The following is a 16,908-nucleotide window of genomic DNA, read 5'->3' as shown; positions in this document are numbered from 1 at the left end:
CTGGGTTATGATTAGTAAGACTGAATAAAGTTTATAATTATGTTAAGATATTCAGAGGAAGAAAATGTTTAACTAATTGCTATGTATTACATTATTTTATCGGAATACTGGAACGGAAATAAACAAAACTGGAACGGAAATAAACAAAACTGGAACGGAAATAAACAAAACCGGAAGCCGCACACGGATTCCGGTATTCTGTCTGTTCCAACCCGGGCCGAAAGCAGACCTCTTCTTTTATGTACAATTCATTTAAGGCACCCTTTGTTGAAAAAGAATGTCACCAATTTATTTTCCTGTTATTCATTTTCTTGTTATTTTACAGATTGAGTCATTTGTAACAGACAAGGTAGACGATGTAGCCATTGTAAACTACAGAGACAACCCTGATTTTCAAGATATTATTGATGGTTTCCAGAGTGGGGTAAGCAGGATGTAACATTTGATTAGTGCCATATACGTAGTGAAGTGAATGTGATGAGCAGGAATCATGGGGAGCCGTTCATTGAAGGACCTGTAAGACATTTCATCTGTCAAGTCCACTTTCATCCAACAGTTACCATAGTAACAGTGCTTCTCAGCCAATCAAAATCAGGGAAAGTGGTCTTGCCAGACAAAAATGTTGATGAAGCACTCCCCAGATATCCATGAAGTCATAATACTTCAAGTTGCAGTAAAAGTCTTTATAATATAGCTATCCAGTGTTAATTCACACTTTGCCACTCTCGACCCAGGTGCTAAATGGGTACCCGGTAGGATGTGAAAGTCATTGTAGCTTGTCCAGTACTGTGTGCGCCTCACAGGCGACTGACTGGAATACTCCCCAGGAAGTGGAGGATGTGCACACATATATCTGTAAAGCACTTAGACACGTCGTTCTGATGTATGAAACGCTATACAAAAGCGGATTATTATTATGAATAATTTCTACTTGCCTCCGAATAGCTGCAATGTTGTGGTGTAAACGGCTTTGATGACTGGGACTTAAACATCTACTTCAACTGCACAACAGTGGCCGGCCGGTACAACCCAGAGGCTTGTGGAGTTCCTTTCTCTTGCTGTGTGCCGGATCCTGCTGTAAGTATCAACAAACTCCTCCTTTTTCAGGTCCTTTTGCACCTCCCCAATCAAATAAAGTGGCAGGTATTTACATGTAGGAGGTGTAAAAACGCCTGTACATGTGTAGGTACTTGTCAGAATTATAACAATGTTTGCATGGATGGTGTGAAAATAAATTTTGAGAACTATTAATAAAAGCACATCAACCTGAATATATGATTGGTTATGTTTTTTTTTTTTTGCATACTTTACCAACACTGGTATCAAAGTAAACCTGTTCGAAGTTTGGTTTAGAATGACATGGACTTCATTTTTACTGTGGAACATCCTTATAAGTAACCAAAAGAATCTGGAATGAAATCACAAATACTATTTTGCTTTCATGTATGATTATAATGTAATATTTGTTAACATGTTCAGTTTTGGTCCTTGGACCTTTGAATGATATACCTATATGTGCTTATGAAATAAATGAATAAAGAAAAATGAATGACTGAATAAATGATATATATTAAAAAAATAAATATAACTTGTTTTTTAATCCATTTTTTATTTATTTTTTAAATTTTGTTAATAGCTTTTTTCTTTTTTTCTCTCTTTCTCTGTATTAGGATACTACTGATGTTGTTAATACGCAGTGTGGCTATAATGTCAGATCACCAGATCAGGTAAGCACTATTAGACTTCTCTGGTATATAGCCATAGAGGGCAGCATTCATCAAGGATATTTGTAAAGAACCCAATTCAAGATCCAATAGATTTAACCTATTTTAGCCCTGTATCACAAGGTTATGCAATAGATTATAAAATGGCAAAGACCTATAAATGAGCGTATTAATCCATGTGTATTTTGTTCAAAAATCTAATTTAGATCAAATCAGAATGGTTGTTTCAAATGTGCAATTGATTGCAAATCCTTGCCCGGGCCAAGTAAAAGTTAGAGTAGGGCAAGTGTTTTGAAGTAAAGACCAAAACTGCTTTCCCGAATTGGGCAAGCAAAATTCACACAGTAGAAATCAAAGTTCTCACAGTAGAATGACCAATATTAGGGTCAATATGATATGATATTGACCCTAATTTGGTCATGGCAAGCAAGATCAAATCACTTTGGAAAAAGAAATGCAATAACAAGGTAGACCAGTGTATGTCAAAAGAGAGAAAAAGGTAAATGGCTTATAAAACCACAAAACTTTCTTTTGAAGAGGTTAAATCTTTTTTTCAAGGATTTTTTCTGGCAAGTGAAAGTAGATTTTTGGGCAAGTATATTCCAACTATTTAAAAATTTACTTGCCCGACCGGCTGATGATAATGTATTTTCACATCTTGGACCTACTTTTAAAAAGAACCCATTGGTGCATTATATGTGAAATGGAAAGTGCGGTATTGCTGACCCATTATGTGGAAAATATCACCTGGTTGATCATGATTCTTGCAAAAGGGAAGTTTAAAAAATTTATTTTTTTAAAGCCGATGAATAATAACGAGAGTTGTCTTCTCTAGCCCTCACCAGAGTGGATATGAGTGATTTATGCATTCCATTATTATTATTATCGTTGATTTTATTGTTATTATAATTATTCATGTATCCCTCTAATCTGTATCTCTTGATTTGATTGTTATCCCTCTAGCGTAACAGCATATCAGAGAAGATCTATGAACAGGGTTGTATCTCTGCTCTGAAGGCGTGGCTTTCCACCAATCTGGTCGTGGTAGCGGTTGGTGCTGGTGCCATACTACTTGTACAGGTGAGGCATGAAGCATTTGCAAGCCTGTACAGTGTGTCCCAAAAAAAAGAAACTGGGATTCTCCACTATGTTTTTCTGACACAGTTGGAATCATTTATGGTGTTACATATACATTGGCATGAAATTCAGTTTTTCTTTTTCATTTTGATACCAACGTAATTATAATAGGATATGAAGAGATTATGCATAGATGAGCAAGAATAGTTTGAAATCTCAGTGCCATGACCACGTTGCATAGGAAAATGGGTCAAGAATGTTCAGAGTACAAGATCCTAGCATGAGAAAGGGATGGCTCATTAGCATTTCATTTTGATTCTTTGTTCAATTCCTGTTATTAATCTCCCAATGAGAGTTGACTCAGATCTACAGATGAGTTTCTGTGCAAAGTGTTCCTGCATGCCCCATAATTATTGTTTATGTTATCTGCCTTGCTTGAACAATGTGCTAAGTATTTGGAAGACGATCTTCAATCTTGCATCTTTGCATCTCTTCACTGCAAGCTAAATTTCCCTTGGTACCTGGCCTCTTTTCTTTATCATGAAGTTGGTGATTTCCTCTGTGGTTTCACAAGGGTTTATTCGGAATGGGCAAGATTTATCGACTTTGCATCTCGTTATTTAAAACAATTGTTCTCAATACTGCCATTTTGTAGCTCATTTCCATCAACCTTTTAACAATATTTTGTTTGCAAGATACATGCCTTGTAAAGCTCATTATTTTCATCAATTGTTTCCCAATATTTTTGACAAGTAAAATGTAGTCATTTTAAAGCTTATTTTTAACAGGAAACCTACATTTTGAATATCAATTGTTCGTGTTACCTTTTCTTCAAAGATATTGGATTCTTGTGTGTATTTTGTGTTTGCATATATACCTGCTTGATAGAGATTTTATTATGAAATCTTTGTTGAGGAGATGATGGGGGAAAAAGCAGCATTCACTATCAAATTAAGTTCATGGCATCATGCTTACAGGAGCCTTACTTTCGCAATCAAATTGAATCCATTTTAATACATCCTTTGTTTCATAATGAATTATTTGAAGTTTTCTTTACCCATCGTTAAACATTCTACAATTTTTTTTTTTAAAATCAGTTACACGGTGTAAAAGCCATGTTCTTAGATTGATATGTCACAAGGCATGTATGAATGGCACATTTGTCACTGATATCACTTTCCATTCCTTTCTTCCCGTTATTAGATTTTTGGATTCTGCTTTGCAACTTCCCTCACAAGCGACATCAGACGTCAGATGTCAAGATGGCGACGGCATTAACGTATGACACCTCGCTTTGTCTGGGATGGCAAATACTGGGCCAACCGTAAGCAAACGGCCTTCTGATTGGGCTGACCAAAGTTCCATCTGGTAGAACCTATTTGGCTGACAACCTTTTATACTCAGCATGCATGAGGCGAAACTCTAAGGTGTGTTTCACAAGGTTTTAGCCTCATGCTCACACTTTGACTTCAACATTGATACATTTTATGAGAGATGAAAATATTGTTATTGATCTTTTGGAAAAAGAATCTACCTTTTATACTTTTTTCCCTTTCTCACTCACTTTTCTAGATATATTACCTATACTGTAGTACAAATTTTGAGAGATACTCTGTGTAATTGTGAATTTTCTGAAACCATGATGTTGCTTACAGGGTTATTGACATGACAAAACACAGGTATCCATTTATTTCTAATTCAAATTTATTTGGACCACATAAATCTACTCTCGGCCAATCAGAGGCTAGGATTTTTGTAGCTTATAACAAATAGTGAAAATCACAGACTGTTTGCTTGTTACATACTTCCCTGATGTGAAATCACAGATTCAGCAAAGCTGATATAAAAAAAGGGCATTTCCATAAAATGTGTACAACCGACCCAATGTGTAGGTGAGTCCTTTCTTGAAATTTATTGTCTCTAATTTTTGGTTTGTTGTAATGCTCTCAAATGATCATGACTTGGTCAGTTTATGAAGAGAAGTAAAATGGGGGTCAAATGTACAAAAATGTTGATTATTTTACAGAATTGCCCAAAAGATTTTTTTTTTAAAACCTTTGTTTTAATAAGTTGATAATATAAAAAAAAGCTTTGAGAAAGTTGTTTACAATCAATCATAATTGAAAGTACTGTACCATGCATTAAGGAAATAAAACTGTAAATAAATATGTGTAATTGTATGATCCTACTCAGTTTAAGTTTTATGGCTTGGCTATGTGATTTTATAAGATAAATTATTTTGAAATTCATTTGGTTTGTATTTAGCATCAACCAATCTGCACCAACTCAATAGCACAACATGCAATGCTTTCTTTTAATATCTTTACATGTTGATTGCTTCAAATATTAATATGAAACATAAATATATAGAATACTCTAATGTAAAATGAATAGCACCAAGTATGAAAACAAGGTATTATTTGCTCTGAGTCTTTGTGCTTATGACTATCCCCTCCCATGCAATGATTGTTTATTGTTATTTTACTGGAAATATTGTCAATATATTTTATGTTGTATGATTAATTTTTGCATGGAAATAAAGAATCAATCAATTATCATTAAATTGTACTTTTTTGTTTAATAAATTGCAGTGTGATGCCCCCCCCCCCACCGAAAAAGGTTTGGGGGTAGAAAGAAAGGGTTAGAGAATAACTTAAATATTTTTATTATTGAAATTTCTTCTTTGTCGGTTTAGTAGGTTCAGGAGGGGGAAGGAATGGGGGGGGGGGGTACTGGCTGAATACTATGTATTGCCACAGGTACGTGTATGAATTTGTGTCTTTCTTTAAAAATAGGTTCACTTTACTAGAGTTTGTGATATGATAGTCTTTCTGAAATACTTTTGTTTATGTATTTGGTCACGGGATAAGCCAGGCTGAACTTTTTCTGATGACATGCCTAAGTTGAATTTTACTTCTTTTTTTTGTTAGAAGCTTTGTTTTGGCCAGGGTAATTATGCTGCATTACCGTAGAGTGCTTAGAGACTTCTGATAAAGTATGTGTTAAGCGCTATAATAGGAGCAAGTATAATTATTATCATTAACAGCAGCAAGAGGCTTGCTCATGCATTTTTTACATCAGTAACACATCAATTTGGTGATTTTGATAATAAGCAGACAAAAGATTGTTTCTCGGAAGGGAAATATTCTTAACAGACATTCCAATACACTGTAGATATTATCGTCGGTTAACAGTGTTTCAGGATTTTAGACACACCATTCAAGGCTTTTCTTTTATATTTTTTCCCCATAGAATACCATGGTGTAGTTTCATAAAGCTGTTTGTAGGTCACGAACAAGTTTATGAATGACTGGTGATCCTTGTGGTAAATCATATACATCAATTTCAATTGGTTTTGCTTTAGCTCCTAAGAAAGTGTCACCAGTCGTCCTTAAAGTTGTTCATAAGTTTGTTGGTAAAGTTGCTTTGAACATCTTTGTGGGAGACCCCCTTCTTTGTGGTTTAACAGTTTAACAGCTTTAACAGTGAACAAACTTTCATATTGTTCACCATCATTGTTTTCATCATCATTTATCGGTTTAAGGGTAAGTGTATCTCATAAGATAAAAATTCTAGAGGTTTTCTTCTCATCGGGGTGTAATGTAAGATGATTGATAGACAAATTTTTTTTCACTTTTATCGGTCTTAGTGGACCATCATTTACACCAAGCAAGTTGCTTTGAACATCTTTGTGGGAGACCCCCTTCTTTGTGGTTTAACAGTTTAACAGCTTTAACAGTGAACAAACTTTCATATTGTTCACCATCATTATTGTTTTCATCATTTATCGGTTTAAGGGTAAGTGTATCTCATAAGATAAAAATTCTAGAGGTTTTCTTCTCATCGGGGTGTAATGTAAGATGATTGATAGACAAATTTTTTTTCACTTTTATCGGTCTTAGTGGACCATCATTTACACCAAGCAAGTTGCTTTGAACATCTTTGTGGGAGACCCCCTTCTTTGTGGTTTAACAGTTTAACAGCTTTAACAGTGAACAAACTTTCATATTGTTCACCATCATTATTGTTTTCATCATCATTTATCGGTTTAAGGGTAAGTGTATCTCATAAGATAAAAATTCTAGAGGTTTTCTTCTCATCGGGGTGTAATGTAAGATGATTGATAGACAAATTTTTTCACTTTTATCGGTCTTAGTGGACCATCATTTACACCAAGCTAGTCTCTTGTATTGTGGATTTCCTGCATTAATTTGTTGTCTGAATGGCTAATATAATACTCCTGAATTATTGTTGTACTTAACAATTTTAAAATGTCAGTTGCCAATATGTGAGTGTGTTCATTATTTCATGTGTAATATTACAAAAATAATATTACATCATGTTACTGGATACAGTTATGAGTTTGTTGAATAATAAATGAGAACGTATGTAAGTCATTACCATCATCGATTACGATCAAGGTTAAACTTTTGATCAAGTTTACAGCTGTTTTTTAAAGTGTGAACAGGGCCTCATTGCATGAGAAATTTTCATATGATGTACATGCACGTGCAAGTGTGTCATTCACACTTTGCAATTTGTATGAGTTTGATTCCACGTAGATGAGATTACTTTGCTTCAAACTGCTCCTAAAAGCAAATTAACATATCTTTTGTTTTACCACTATAGTAAAATGAAATAGTATTTTCTGACCACAAGTTGAAATCTAAGAGACAGTAACTTATCAAATTTTCATCAGATAAATTTTCTACAAGCATTTCAATATTACATTTTTTTTAGGTATATAGCATTTCATCCCTTTTTTTTGTCAAAATCATCTTTGTCATTTGGTGTTACAATCAGAAAAGCTCTTGAAGATTTCATGAAATGTTGATGCCTGTACTTAATCCAGATCTAATAAGTTTCTCTAATAAGAGACGTAACCAAATATCACCCATTCAAGTGTTGATCTTCTGAAAGTGCCTTTTGCTTTTCTTTTGTTATTTTATATGAAACTACAAGTACTTCTCCGTGCAAAGATATGTTTATGAAGTCTTCAATTCCAATAGGTGGTATATCCTTTCCTGCTATAGAGCAAAACTCCTGTTTACCTTATTTGAGTTTAAGCGGAAAAGTGATGTCACAAAATGCATTTTCATGTGGTTGCATTTAAAATCGAGATTGAAACTTCCGTTGAAAGACATGTCCTTGTCTGAATGATGATGCGATGTGATATATCCAATTTTCATTTTGTACGGATTTATAACTGTCTTGAAATGGCTGTTTGGATACTGACCAGATAGAAAGTGAATGTATTTTCATCAGTGATGAGACTTAACCACCAGTGAAACTTGTTATTTGTATTGTATTGTATTGATTTGTGTATGAAAACCAATCATTTTTCTTGCTCCTTGTTGAGAACCTTTCTTCAATCTCATGTGGTTGCCATTAGAGCTGCATCAAATTGTTGATAGGTCAGTTATCCCTCTGGTAAGTCTGATCATGAGCCATGTCAAAAAATAGATTTTCTCAGTTTACTTGTTCAAAATTTAAATTTCAAACTTTGATCATGTTAGCTGATAGACACCTACATGTGATGTATATTTACTTGATAATGAAATTATAACTATCATTGCAATTATATGATGAGACTTATTCAGGATAATGTATGTGTGCCTATATTATGAACTCATGAACTTGTTCTTAGAATTTCAAGGGAAATCCAACTTCTCTAAAGACTTCTTTTAATTGCCCTTGTAAAAAAATGTATCAAGTCTGAAGAAAATGGACTAAAATTGTGAAAACGGACAATCTTGTTTAAGTTATATTTGCTGAAAATACTTAAATACTCTTTGATTTATAGACAAAAGATAAGTTTGTTGCGGAAAAGATCATAACAATAATAAACATAGATGATATTTCATGTTTCTGCAGCACTTCATACATGAAGACAATGTCTAAAAATGCTTTCCAGAAATATTATTCCACTGGTTGTTAGATTCTGACTCGCCCTTTCTCCACTCCCTTAGAAGTGGAAATTGCTTTATTATACTTGTAATTTTTCCTTTGTGGAGGCTGATGCTATAAATATTTCTTTTCAGTTTCTATCCCCCAAAGGGATTATTCTCTAAATATACATGAGATTATGGCTTAATCTTGAATTAAAACAACATAAAATATTCTGCTTTAGGAAATGACAATTTTTATCACTTTGGTAAGTGGGAGCGAATGTGAAATTTGTTTATGACTAAACCTCATGAAAATAATGATTCTTACGATCACAAGATGTATGATGATTGTACTAGATTTTACTCTCAGCTCATCTATGTTTCTTTATCAGTTATTTCCCATTAATGACTAAGAATTTTTATTGTTCGCCCAGTATAGCTTTCATTTTCATTATTTTTCTGAATTATCGCCAGTGTGCTTAGAAATTTTTTTGGGGGGGTTTTCAGAGAAAATTATTTTATGAAAGTTGGATTTCCCTTTAAATATGTAACAGATTTCAACTTCCGTGCAGGAATCAATGCATATAGATGTAAAAGATCATATAATTGTAGTACAATTTGTATATACATGTATATCTTAATCATTATATACATGTTATGTATTCAGTGTAATGTAAATATATGTTATATGAATATGAATATATGACCATACTTGTATACATAACATTATTCTTCATGCGAGTATCTGTATACACAATGGACTTACTAGATAAATTTCCGATATATGATGAAATGAAATGATTTTGTTGGATTACAAAGATATTTATTTCTGCAAGGTGACTTTTCTCGTCAATTCTTTTTTAAATTTGATATAGATTTGGCCTCAGATTTCCCTGAAATCTATTTAGGAAAACCTTTTCAGGAGGTAGTGATTAATAAAAGAGAAATAACAAGTCTCAACAAAATAAAAGATACATGTGAAAAAGCTTTATTGATATCTAATGACAAACTATTTTCAAGCATAATTTTCTAACAACATTCCTGGGATTTTTTTTATTCTACTTTATCCCTGATAAGTTGAAACAAAATTACTTTTATGAAGCATGTTCGCTATCAGGTTCATACATATTTGTCATGTAATTGTAGCATTGCATGAAATTCATCAGAATGTAAATATTGGATCACTTATACCTGTAGCTGACTATTTTGTAGCAGATTTGACTTATCCTGTAATATCAATGTCAATTACATCTGTCTACAATTGTTTATTAATCAACAGTAAAGTCTATATTTATTCAGTTTATATAGATGTGTGTGTGTTTATATGTATTATGAGATTATTTTAGGTGTTATGTTAAGTCATTTTATCTGTCAATCAGAATGTTTCATTTGTCTCATTCTTTTTATGTTTTTTGTTTTTGTTTTGATAATCGGTATTGACTGATACCACTTCAGAATCTTTGACAAGACCCTTTAACATGAAGCTTTGCGATTGATCATGGAGATGATTTCTACGATTGATCGCCGTGATTATTGTATATGATCAATGGTAAAAATCATTCACATGATCAATCGCTAAGTTTTGTGTTATGAGGCCTTGATATATTATTGGCCATTTTTAGTTTGTTCTGATTTCATAAACCTGGAAAAAGTAAGGCAAAATGTGTACATTGAAATACTTTTTGACATCTGGTATGTTGAGTAAGCATTTTTAAGGTTTATAACTCCTTAAGTTTATTGATATTGTCCCTGGGGTTGGTTGACATAAATTGTTAAGAATTTATTAGATCCATGTATGTAGTTGTACATGTTAACGTCCATGATTTTGAATATGTGTTATGGTGTTTTAAATCTTTTTCTTTAAATGATGTTATAAATGTCACAAAATGTCAGATGATCTCCTTCAACATATAATATGAAAGTATTATCATGTTGGTTCATACACATCTATATAAGTGATCACCTTTTCAAGCAATGCAACTTTTCACCCATTTCAAAACCATGATGAATCATTGTTTTTATTATCTCTAATGCACAGGTTCTCTGTTCATTTCCTAATGTGACATCATCTGAGCTCTCTATATATCTTACATTTTTGCACCATGATAAAACATGGCTTAATTTGCTGTAATTAATGGACATTTTGCGCCACACACATATCTAAGTCAAATATGTGCTGTTCTTCTCGATGCTGTACACATTATTGTTCACACTTTCAGTGATTCGTGAATATGAAATTCACATTTTCATTTTCTTCTTCGAAATTGTAATTATGAGGTGTAGTATTTCATTTCACATTGTGAAGAATAGTCAGATGCTGAGAATGAATTATTTATAAATCACATCCATTTCTTGAAATTTGAGTACTTTCCTTTGTTCCATGTATGCATGTCGTAGACAGTAGTATACCATCCATATTCAATTCACTCAGCAAGTGAAAAGGAAATGGGGAGGGGTCATTTAGACTACTTTGACTGAAAATACATTTACTTTCAGTCTATGGCAAGCCATCTCTACCAATAGTTGCTGGATCATTCTTAGAAATTGATTTCCTTAAGAATATGCAAATTTTGGTTCATTAAAGAAAAGTTTTCACTAAATTTTAGTTCATTTTTAAGAAAACAAAAATGTCCTGAAATTTGCAGATTTCTGTAAAAGTCTGATTGTCGTTACAAATCATTAGTTTCATAGCTCTGTGAAATTTTTGCCAGTGTTGTTCTTTTGACACCGCCCCCCCCCCATTTCTTTTATAAATCCTGATTGAATGTATAGACCAAGGCCTACTTTGTGTTTGATATCTATAATGGAATGGAATATATTGAAATTAGGTTTTGATTTTATGATATCTTTATCACTTGTTTTGTATGAATAAATTGTACATTATCGTCCCTTTTCAAGAATAGAATGTGTATTTGCGTGATATATCTGTAACGAAAATATGTCTATTGCTTCGTAAGGGGAGGGGTATTTTGTGCAAGTACATTTAGGATACTGGCTATCTATCCAGAAAAGAGAGAGAGGAAGTAAGAAAGAGAGAGAGAGAGACAGACAAGAAGAAAATTGGATCAAATGATCGTGTATCAAATTTCTTTGCTTATTCATAGGCTCTTCATTTTATTATTCTGCTGGTATTCAAATAAGGATATTTCCACGCTGGGATTTCCTTCTTACTCAGAATTTTTATTTCATTTCCACTGTACATTCCCCATATTACTTCTTTGTACCTAGAAAATTTGATGTCCTTTTATTTTCCAATGTACACATAACCATGCATTTTTTTTCTTCCTCTATCTTGCATAATCGCAAGTTAAAGGATAAGTCCACTTTAACAAAGAGTTGATTTGAATATAAAGACAAAATCCAACAAGCAAAACACGTGAAAATTTCATCAAAATCGGATGTATATTAGGAAAGTAATGACAGTTTTAAGTTTTGTAATTTCACAAAACAGTTATATGCACATCCCGGTCGGAATGCAAATGAGGGATCTGATGAGATCACTCACCATTTCCTTTGTATTTTATTATGGAATATTCTAATTTTATACCCATTGTCCTGGGTCCCTGAACACCATTGTTTAACATTTAATGGTTTAGTCAAGTTGGTCCTTATTGTGAAATCTGTAAAAATTGAAAATATTTCAAACAAAAACAAAAGAAATAGTGAGTGAGGGACATCATCGATTCTTTTATTTGCATGTGACTAAATTGTGAAGATGATATTTTGTGAAAAATAAGCGAAACTATGATAAACACACGAACATATTACAGAACAAGATGGTATCTCTCTCGTTTAGGTTGATGTATGCAAAGTATTACCATATTAAGCCAAAGATTTCAACATTTATTTATTAAATAAGCACTTTTCTAGTCTCAAATTCTCACGCTTTATCTGACACAAAATTATTTAGTGGCAGTTTCTTATGTAAGTATTCTAAATGATGCAAAATCCAAAATAAATATATACAAAACACAAAAAAATTTGTTTGTCATATCATTTTTTTTGTCTCACCTGCATAGCAGCGTGAGACTATATGCGCCGCTTTTCCGACGGCGGCGTCAACATCAAATCTTAACCGAAGGTTAAGTTCTTTTGTAATGACAGCATAACTTAGAAAGCATATGAACCTAGTTTGTGAAACTTGAATTTAAGGTTAATCAAGTATTACTGAATGTCCTGCTTGAGTTTCAGGTCACATGGCCAAGTTCAAAGGTCATTTAGGGTCAATGAGCGCAGACCATTTGGGGGGGAATCAACATCAAAATCGTAACCTAAGTTTAAGTTTTTTAATGTCGTCATAACTTCAAAAATATATAAGCCCAGTTCATGAAACGTGGCCATAAGTTTAATCAAGTATTACTAAAGATCCTACCTGAGTTTCAAGTCACAAGAGCAAGGTCAAAGGTCATTTAGGGTCAATTAACTTTGACCAAGTTGGGGGTATTTGTTGAATTGCCATCATAACTTTGAATGTTTATGGATCTGATTCATATGAGTAATCAAGTATCACTAAACATCCTGTGCGAGTTTTAGGTCACATGACCAAGATCGAAGGTCATCTAAGGTCAATGAACTTTGACCATGTTGGGGGTATTTGTTTAATAATCATACCTCTGAAAGTGTGTGTATCTAGTTCATAATACTTTTACATGATAAGAGTAATCAAGTATCCCTGAACATCTCGTGCGAGTTTCAGGTCACATGACCAAAGTCAAAGGTCATTTTATAAGGTCAATGAACTTTGACCATGTTATATTATTAAATTGCTGTCATAACTTTCAAAGTTTATAGTTTATCTTATGAAATGTAGACATAAGGGTAATCAAGTATCACTGACAAGTCTTTTATATGCCACATGATCAAGGTCAAATGTCATTTAGGGTCAATGAACGTAGTATTGTATCACTACATGAATGTTTTTGTGAACACTTATTTTATAGTTTTCAAAGTTAGCCCTGCTGCTGTATTGAATCGCGTAATGCAGGTGAGACTGCCAGATGCGCTCCACTTGTTTGATTATTGCATTTATTGTTTCATAAACAACGGTGAAATTATGTATACCAAACTAAATGTAAATTAGACACCAACATATATTAAAGTCAGGCACAATCATACAGAAACAAACCCAATTCCCATTTAAAAGAACAATAGTCGTTTATTTCTTGTCATAAATTCACAAAACTAGAAATGATTACAATCATAATAGATAATCAATGATAATAAAAACCAGTACCTTTTCTGCAACCACCCGTGAGAAAATAACACCTCGCATTCATTTTTTTTCTAGCAGACTCGCACTATCCTCTTTACACATTACACTCACCAACACTTACACACATAAACCACACCTTCGAATATAACTTTACGTGTTTGGAAATTCAAATAAACCTATTCATATTCATAGATTCACAATCATATCAATCGAATGTCTAAAATATCAAAACTATCGTGCGAAATGTTCCCGGGGGGGGGGGGGGCACTTCCATTCACGAGTGGATACCATGCGCGACCATGGGGTCTCGAAAAGCACCCTAAACACGTAATTTCCATGTTCTGAAAATGCACCCCTTAACAAGTATTGGCGTGAGAAACCTTACCCTTAACAAGTATTGGAAACAAAATGATACTCTTGGCAAATGTTCCCTTAAATGAACCCCTAAGCAAGTACAGGAATTTTTTTATCGTTACGGGTCCTTCAGTCGTCGGCTTTACCTTATTTGGTTTAGTACGATCCCACCTTCTACACCTCGCGCAAATCGGACTCTAAACACGAAGTGTTGGGGCAAAAAAGACATCCTTAATAAAACATCTTAATTTTGTTTTATCATCCCCGCAAATTCGACCCTAAACACGTAATTTTCCTGCGAAATAGATACCCTTTTCTCATTATTTTTGTGCATTTGACACCCTTATCACGTTACGTACGTAACGTGCCCTATCGTGAAAAAGACATCCTTTTTACGTGTTTTTTTGGTCGCGCATGGTATCCAGTCCTCAATGTAAGTGGCCCCCCGGGGAAATGGTGAACATTCAGCGAAAGACAAGAACTTTTATAATAAGAGTAAATAATAATAATAAAAAAATATCGAAAAATGCGGGTACGTTTTACGGAAGCAATCATATACCCTTAACAATCATTATTCAAATTAAATGAACAATAATTGATTGTTTATTAGGAATTGACATTTTAATGCGTCCTTGGTCATTGCATATTGTAGCTACGTCAATATCATGAAGACGGCTAAAATCATTAGCAATTTAGAATGTAGGCGTATTAAACAAATCATGATGATTCTCATCAAAACGAGTAGTTCTTAACTATACAACACAATCATGGAAGAATGATTTCTAATTCGATTAGAAATGACAATCATTCTCCAACGTAGGTGAGGATTACCACACTCCCCCCCCCCCAATATTTATTATAGTTTGTATTTTTTATCCTTTCTCAGATTTTTCCAGCCAAGAAAGAATTACTTAACTGAAAATGCTTTTTTCACTGAAACACTTTTTTTATTCTCGTATTGAAAAAAGGAAATGTGACCAGTTTTTACTGCCCATTTGTCAATATTAGGAATAACATTCTGCACATTTATTTCTACACTTTCCACATATCCAAATGCATTTGTCACTGATAAATTACAAAGCATATTGTTCAATAACCTAAAATGATTGCTCATTTACCCAAACCGGCTTTTCATTTCTTCAAAGATCCTGTGTCGCGGGAATGGGGGGGGGGGGTATGTAGGTCTAGATGCCGATTGTTTATTTGACAAGACTTGAGGTTTGTTGTTGTTCTTTACTTCTGCACAAACAGAAATATCATTTGCTATGAGACTGTCCTTTTATCATAGATTCATCGTCCACTTTCTGCTGTTTCAATGGAGACAATTTTCATAGAGAAATAAAACTTGTGGTCTTTATAAAAAGATGATCCGTCTATAAACATGATAAAGGTGCTAAATGTTTGACCGTGTACTAATATGACACGTCCTTTTCATTCTTTTGGATCTTCGAATCAATCTTCAGGACTGGTGCATTATTTTTTCCAGATTTGTTAAGATATGTCAGGATATGCCAACGGGAATTCGATGGAAAACAACTTTGCTGATTGAATCGATTTTTTAAAAAATATTGTATAAATACGTTAAATAGATAGGCCTAAATGAAAATAATGAATAAGGTTATCAAGTTAAAGATAAAACCAAGTGCTCATTTCTCCATCTGGTGGGTGTTTCATAAAGCTGTTCGTAATTTAAGAGCGACTTTAAGAACGACTGGTGATTCTTTCTTGTGTTAAATGGTATATTCATTGGCGAAGGTTTAGCGCATAAGAAAGGATCACCCGTCGTTCTTAAAGTCGATCTTATCTTACGAACAGTTTTATGAAACACCTACCAGGATTGTTTATTTTTTTAATTCGGACTGTCCATATTGGATCTATTTCCTCGGAAGGACTTTTCCATTTGCCCAGACGGATTGCGTTTTTTCATTACCATGATACATCCAGACACACTGTCACTTTGTTCAGACTGACTGTTTGCAGAATACTCATTTCAGACTTCTCTTTCGCCCATACGAAATGTAAACTTCGTCTTCACGATTGCTCAAGTGTCCAGACACATCATTCGCTAGCCCTGCATGGCTGACTGCATGGTCACTTTCTCTGGAAGAGTCATTTTTCAGAACGGTTGTTTATTTGCCCATACAGATTGTCAAATTCATCAATAGGTTTGCTTAAAACATCCAGACGCATCTTCAGTTTGTCAAGACTGAGTGGTCACTTTCGCTGGCAGATGTATTTCTTCAGAAAGGTACTTGCCCAGAAAGATTGTCGGATTCAGCATCAGGGTTGTCGAGGTGTCCAGACCCACTCTCTGTAAGACTGGACTGACTGGTCTCTTTCTCTGGAAGCCTGATTTCTTCAGACAGTCTGTGCAATTGCCCAAACGGAATGTGGATTTCATCATCAGGACTACCCAAGTGTCCAGACAATCTGGCAATTAGCTCATTCTCTTTCTCTTGAAGACTAATTTCTTCAGAAAGGTTGTCTATTTGCACCGAAAGTTTTTCGGATTCATCATCAGGGTTCCTTAAGTGCCTAGACATATTGTCCATTTGTCCAGACGGACTGTGGATTTCATCACCAGGAGTGTCAACATGTGCTGACACATTGTCAGTTGGCCCAGATGGACTGTTCACTTGCCTAACCGAGTTGT

General features: G+C 34.0%; 1 protein-coding gene across 1 annotated transcript in view; it reads left to right on the top strand.

The window, feature by feature from the left end:
- The window catches only part of LOC121431763 (tetraspanin-5-like), a 53,152-nt gene extending 41,576 nt beyond the window's left edge, over positions 1 to 11,576 (top strand). The window contains exons 5-9 of the mRNA XM_041629463.1: positions 326 to 424; positions 946 to 1,077; positions 1,671 to 1,727; positions 2,688 to 2,804; positions 4,005 to 11,576. Coding sequence (XP_041485397.1) covers positions 326 to 424; positions 946 to 1,077; positions 1,671 to 1,727; positions 2,688 to 2,804; positions 4,005 to 4,079 — 480 coding nt within the window. The 3' untranslated portion in view covers positions 4,080 to 11,576. The remainder of the gene's footprint in view (positions 1 to 325; positions 425 to 945; positions 1,078 to 1,670; positions 1,728 to 2,687; positions 2,805 to 4,004) is intronic.
- The last annotated feature ends 5,332 nt before the right edge of the window (positions 11,577 to 16,908 follow it).

This window comes from Lytechinus variegatus, chromosome 18 (assembly GCF_018143015.1).
Source record: "Lytechinus variegatus isolate NC3 chromosome 18, Lvar_3.0, whole genome shotgun sequence".
Lineage (NCBI taxonomy): Eukaryota > Metazoa > Echinodermata > Echinoidea > Temnopleuroida > Toxopneustidae > Lytechinus > Lytechinus variegatus.
The sequence above is the reverse complement of the archived record's forward strand: the minus strand, read 5'-3'. Positions and strand labels throughout refer to the sequence as shown.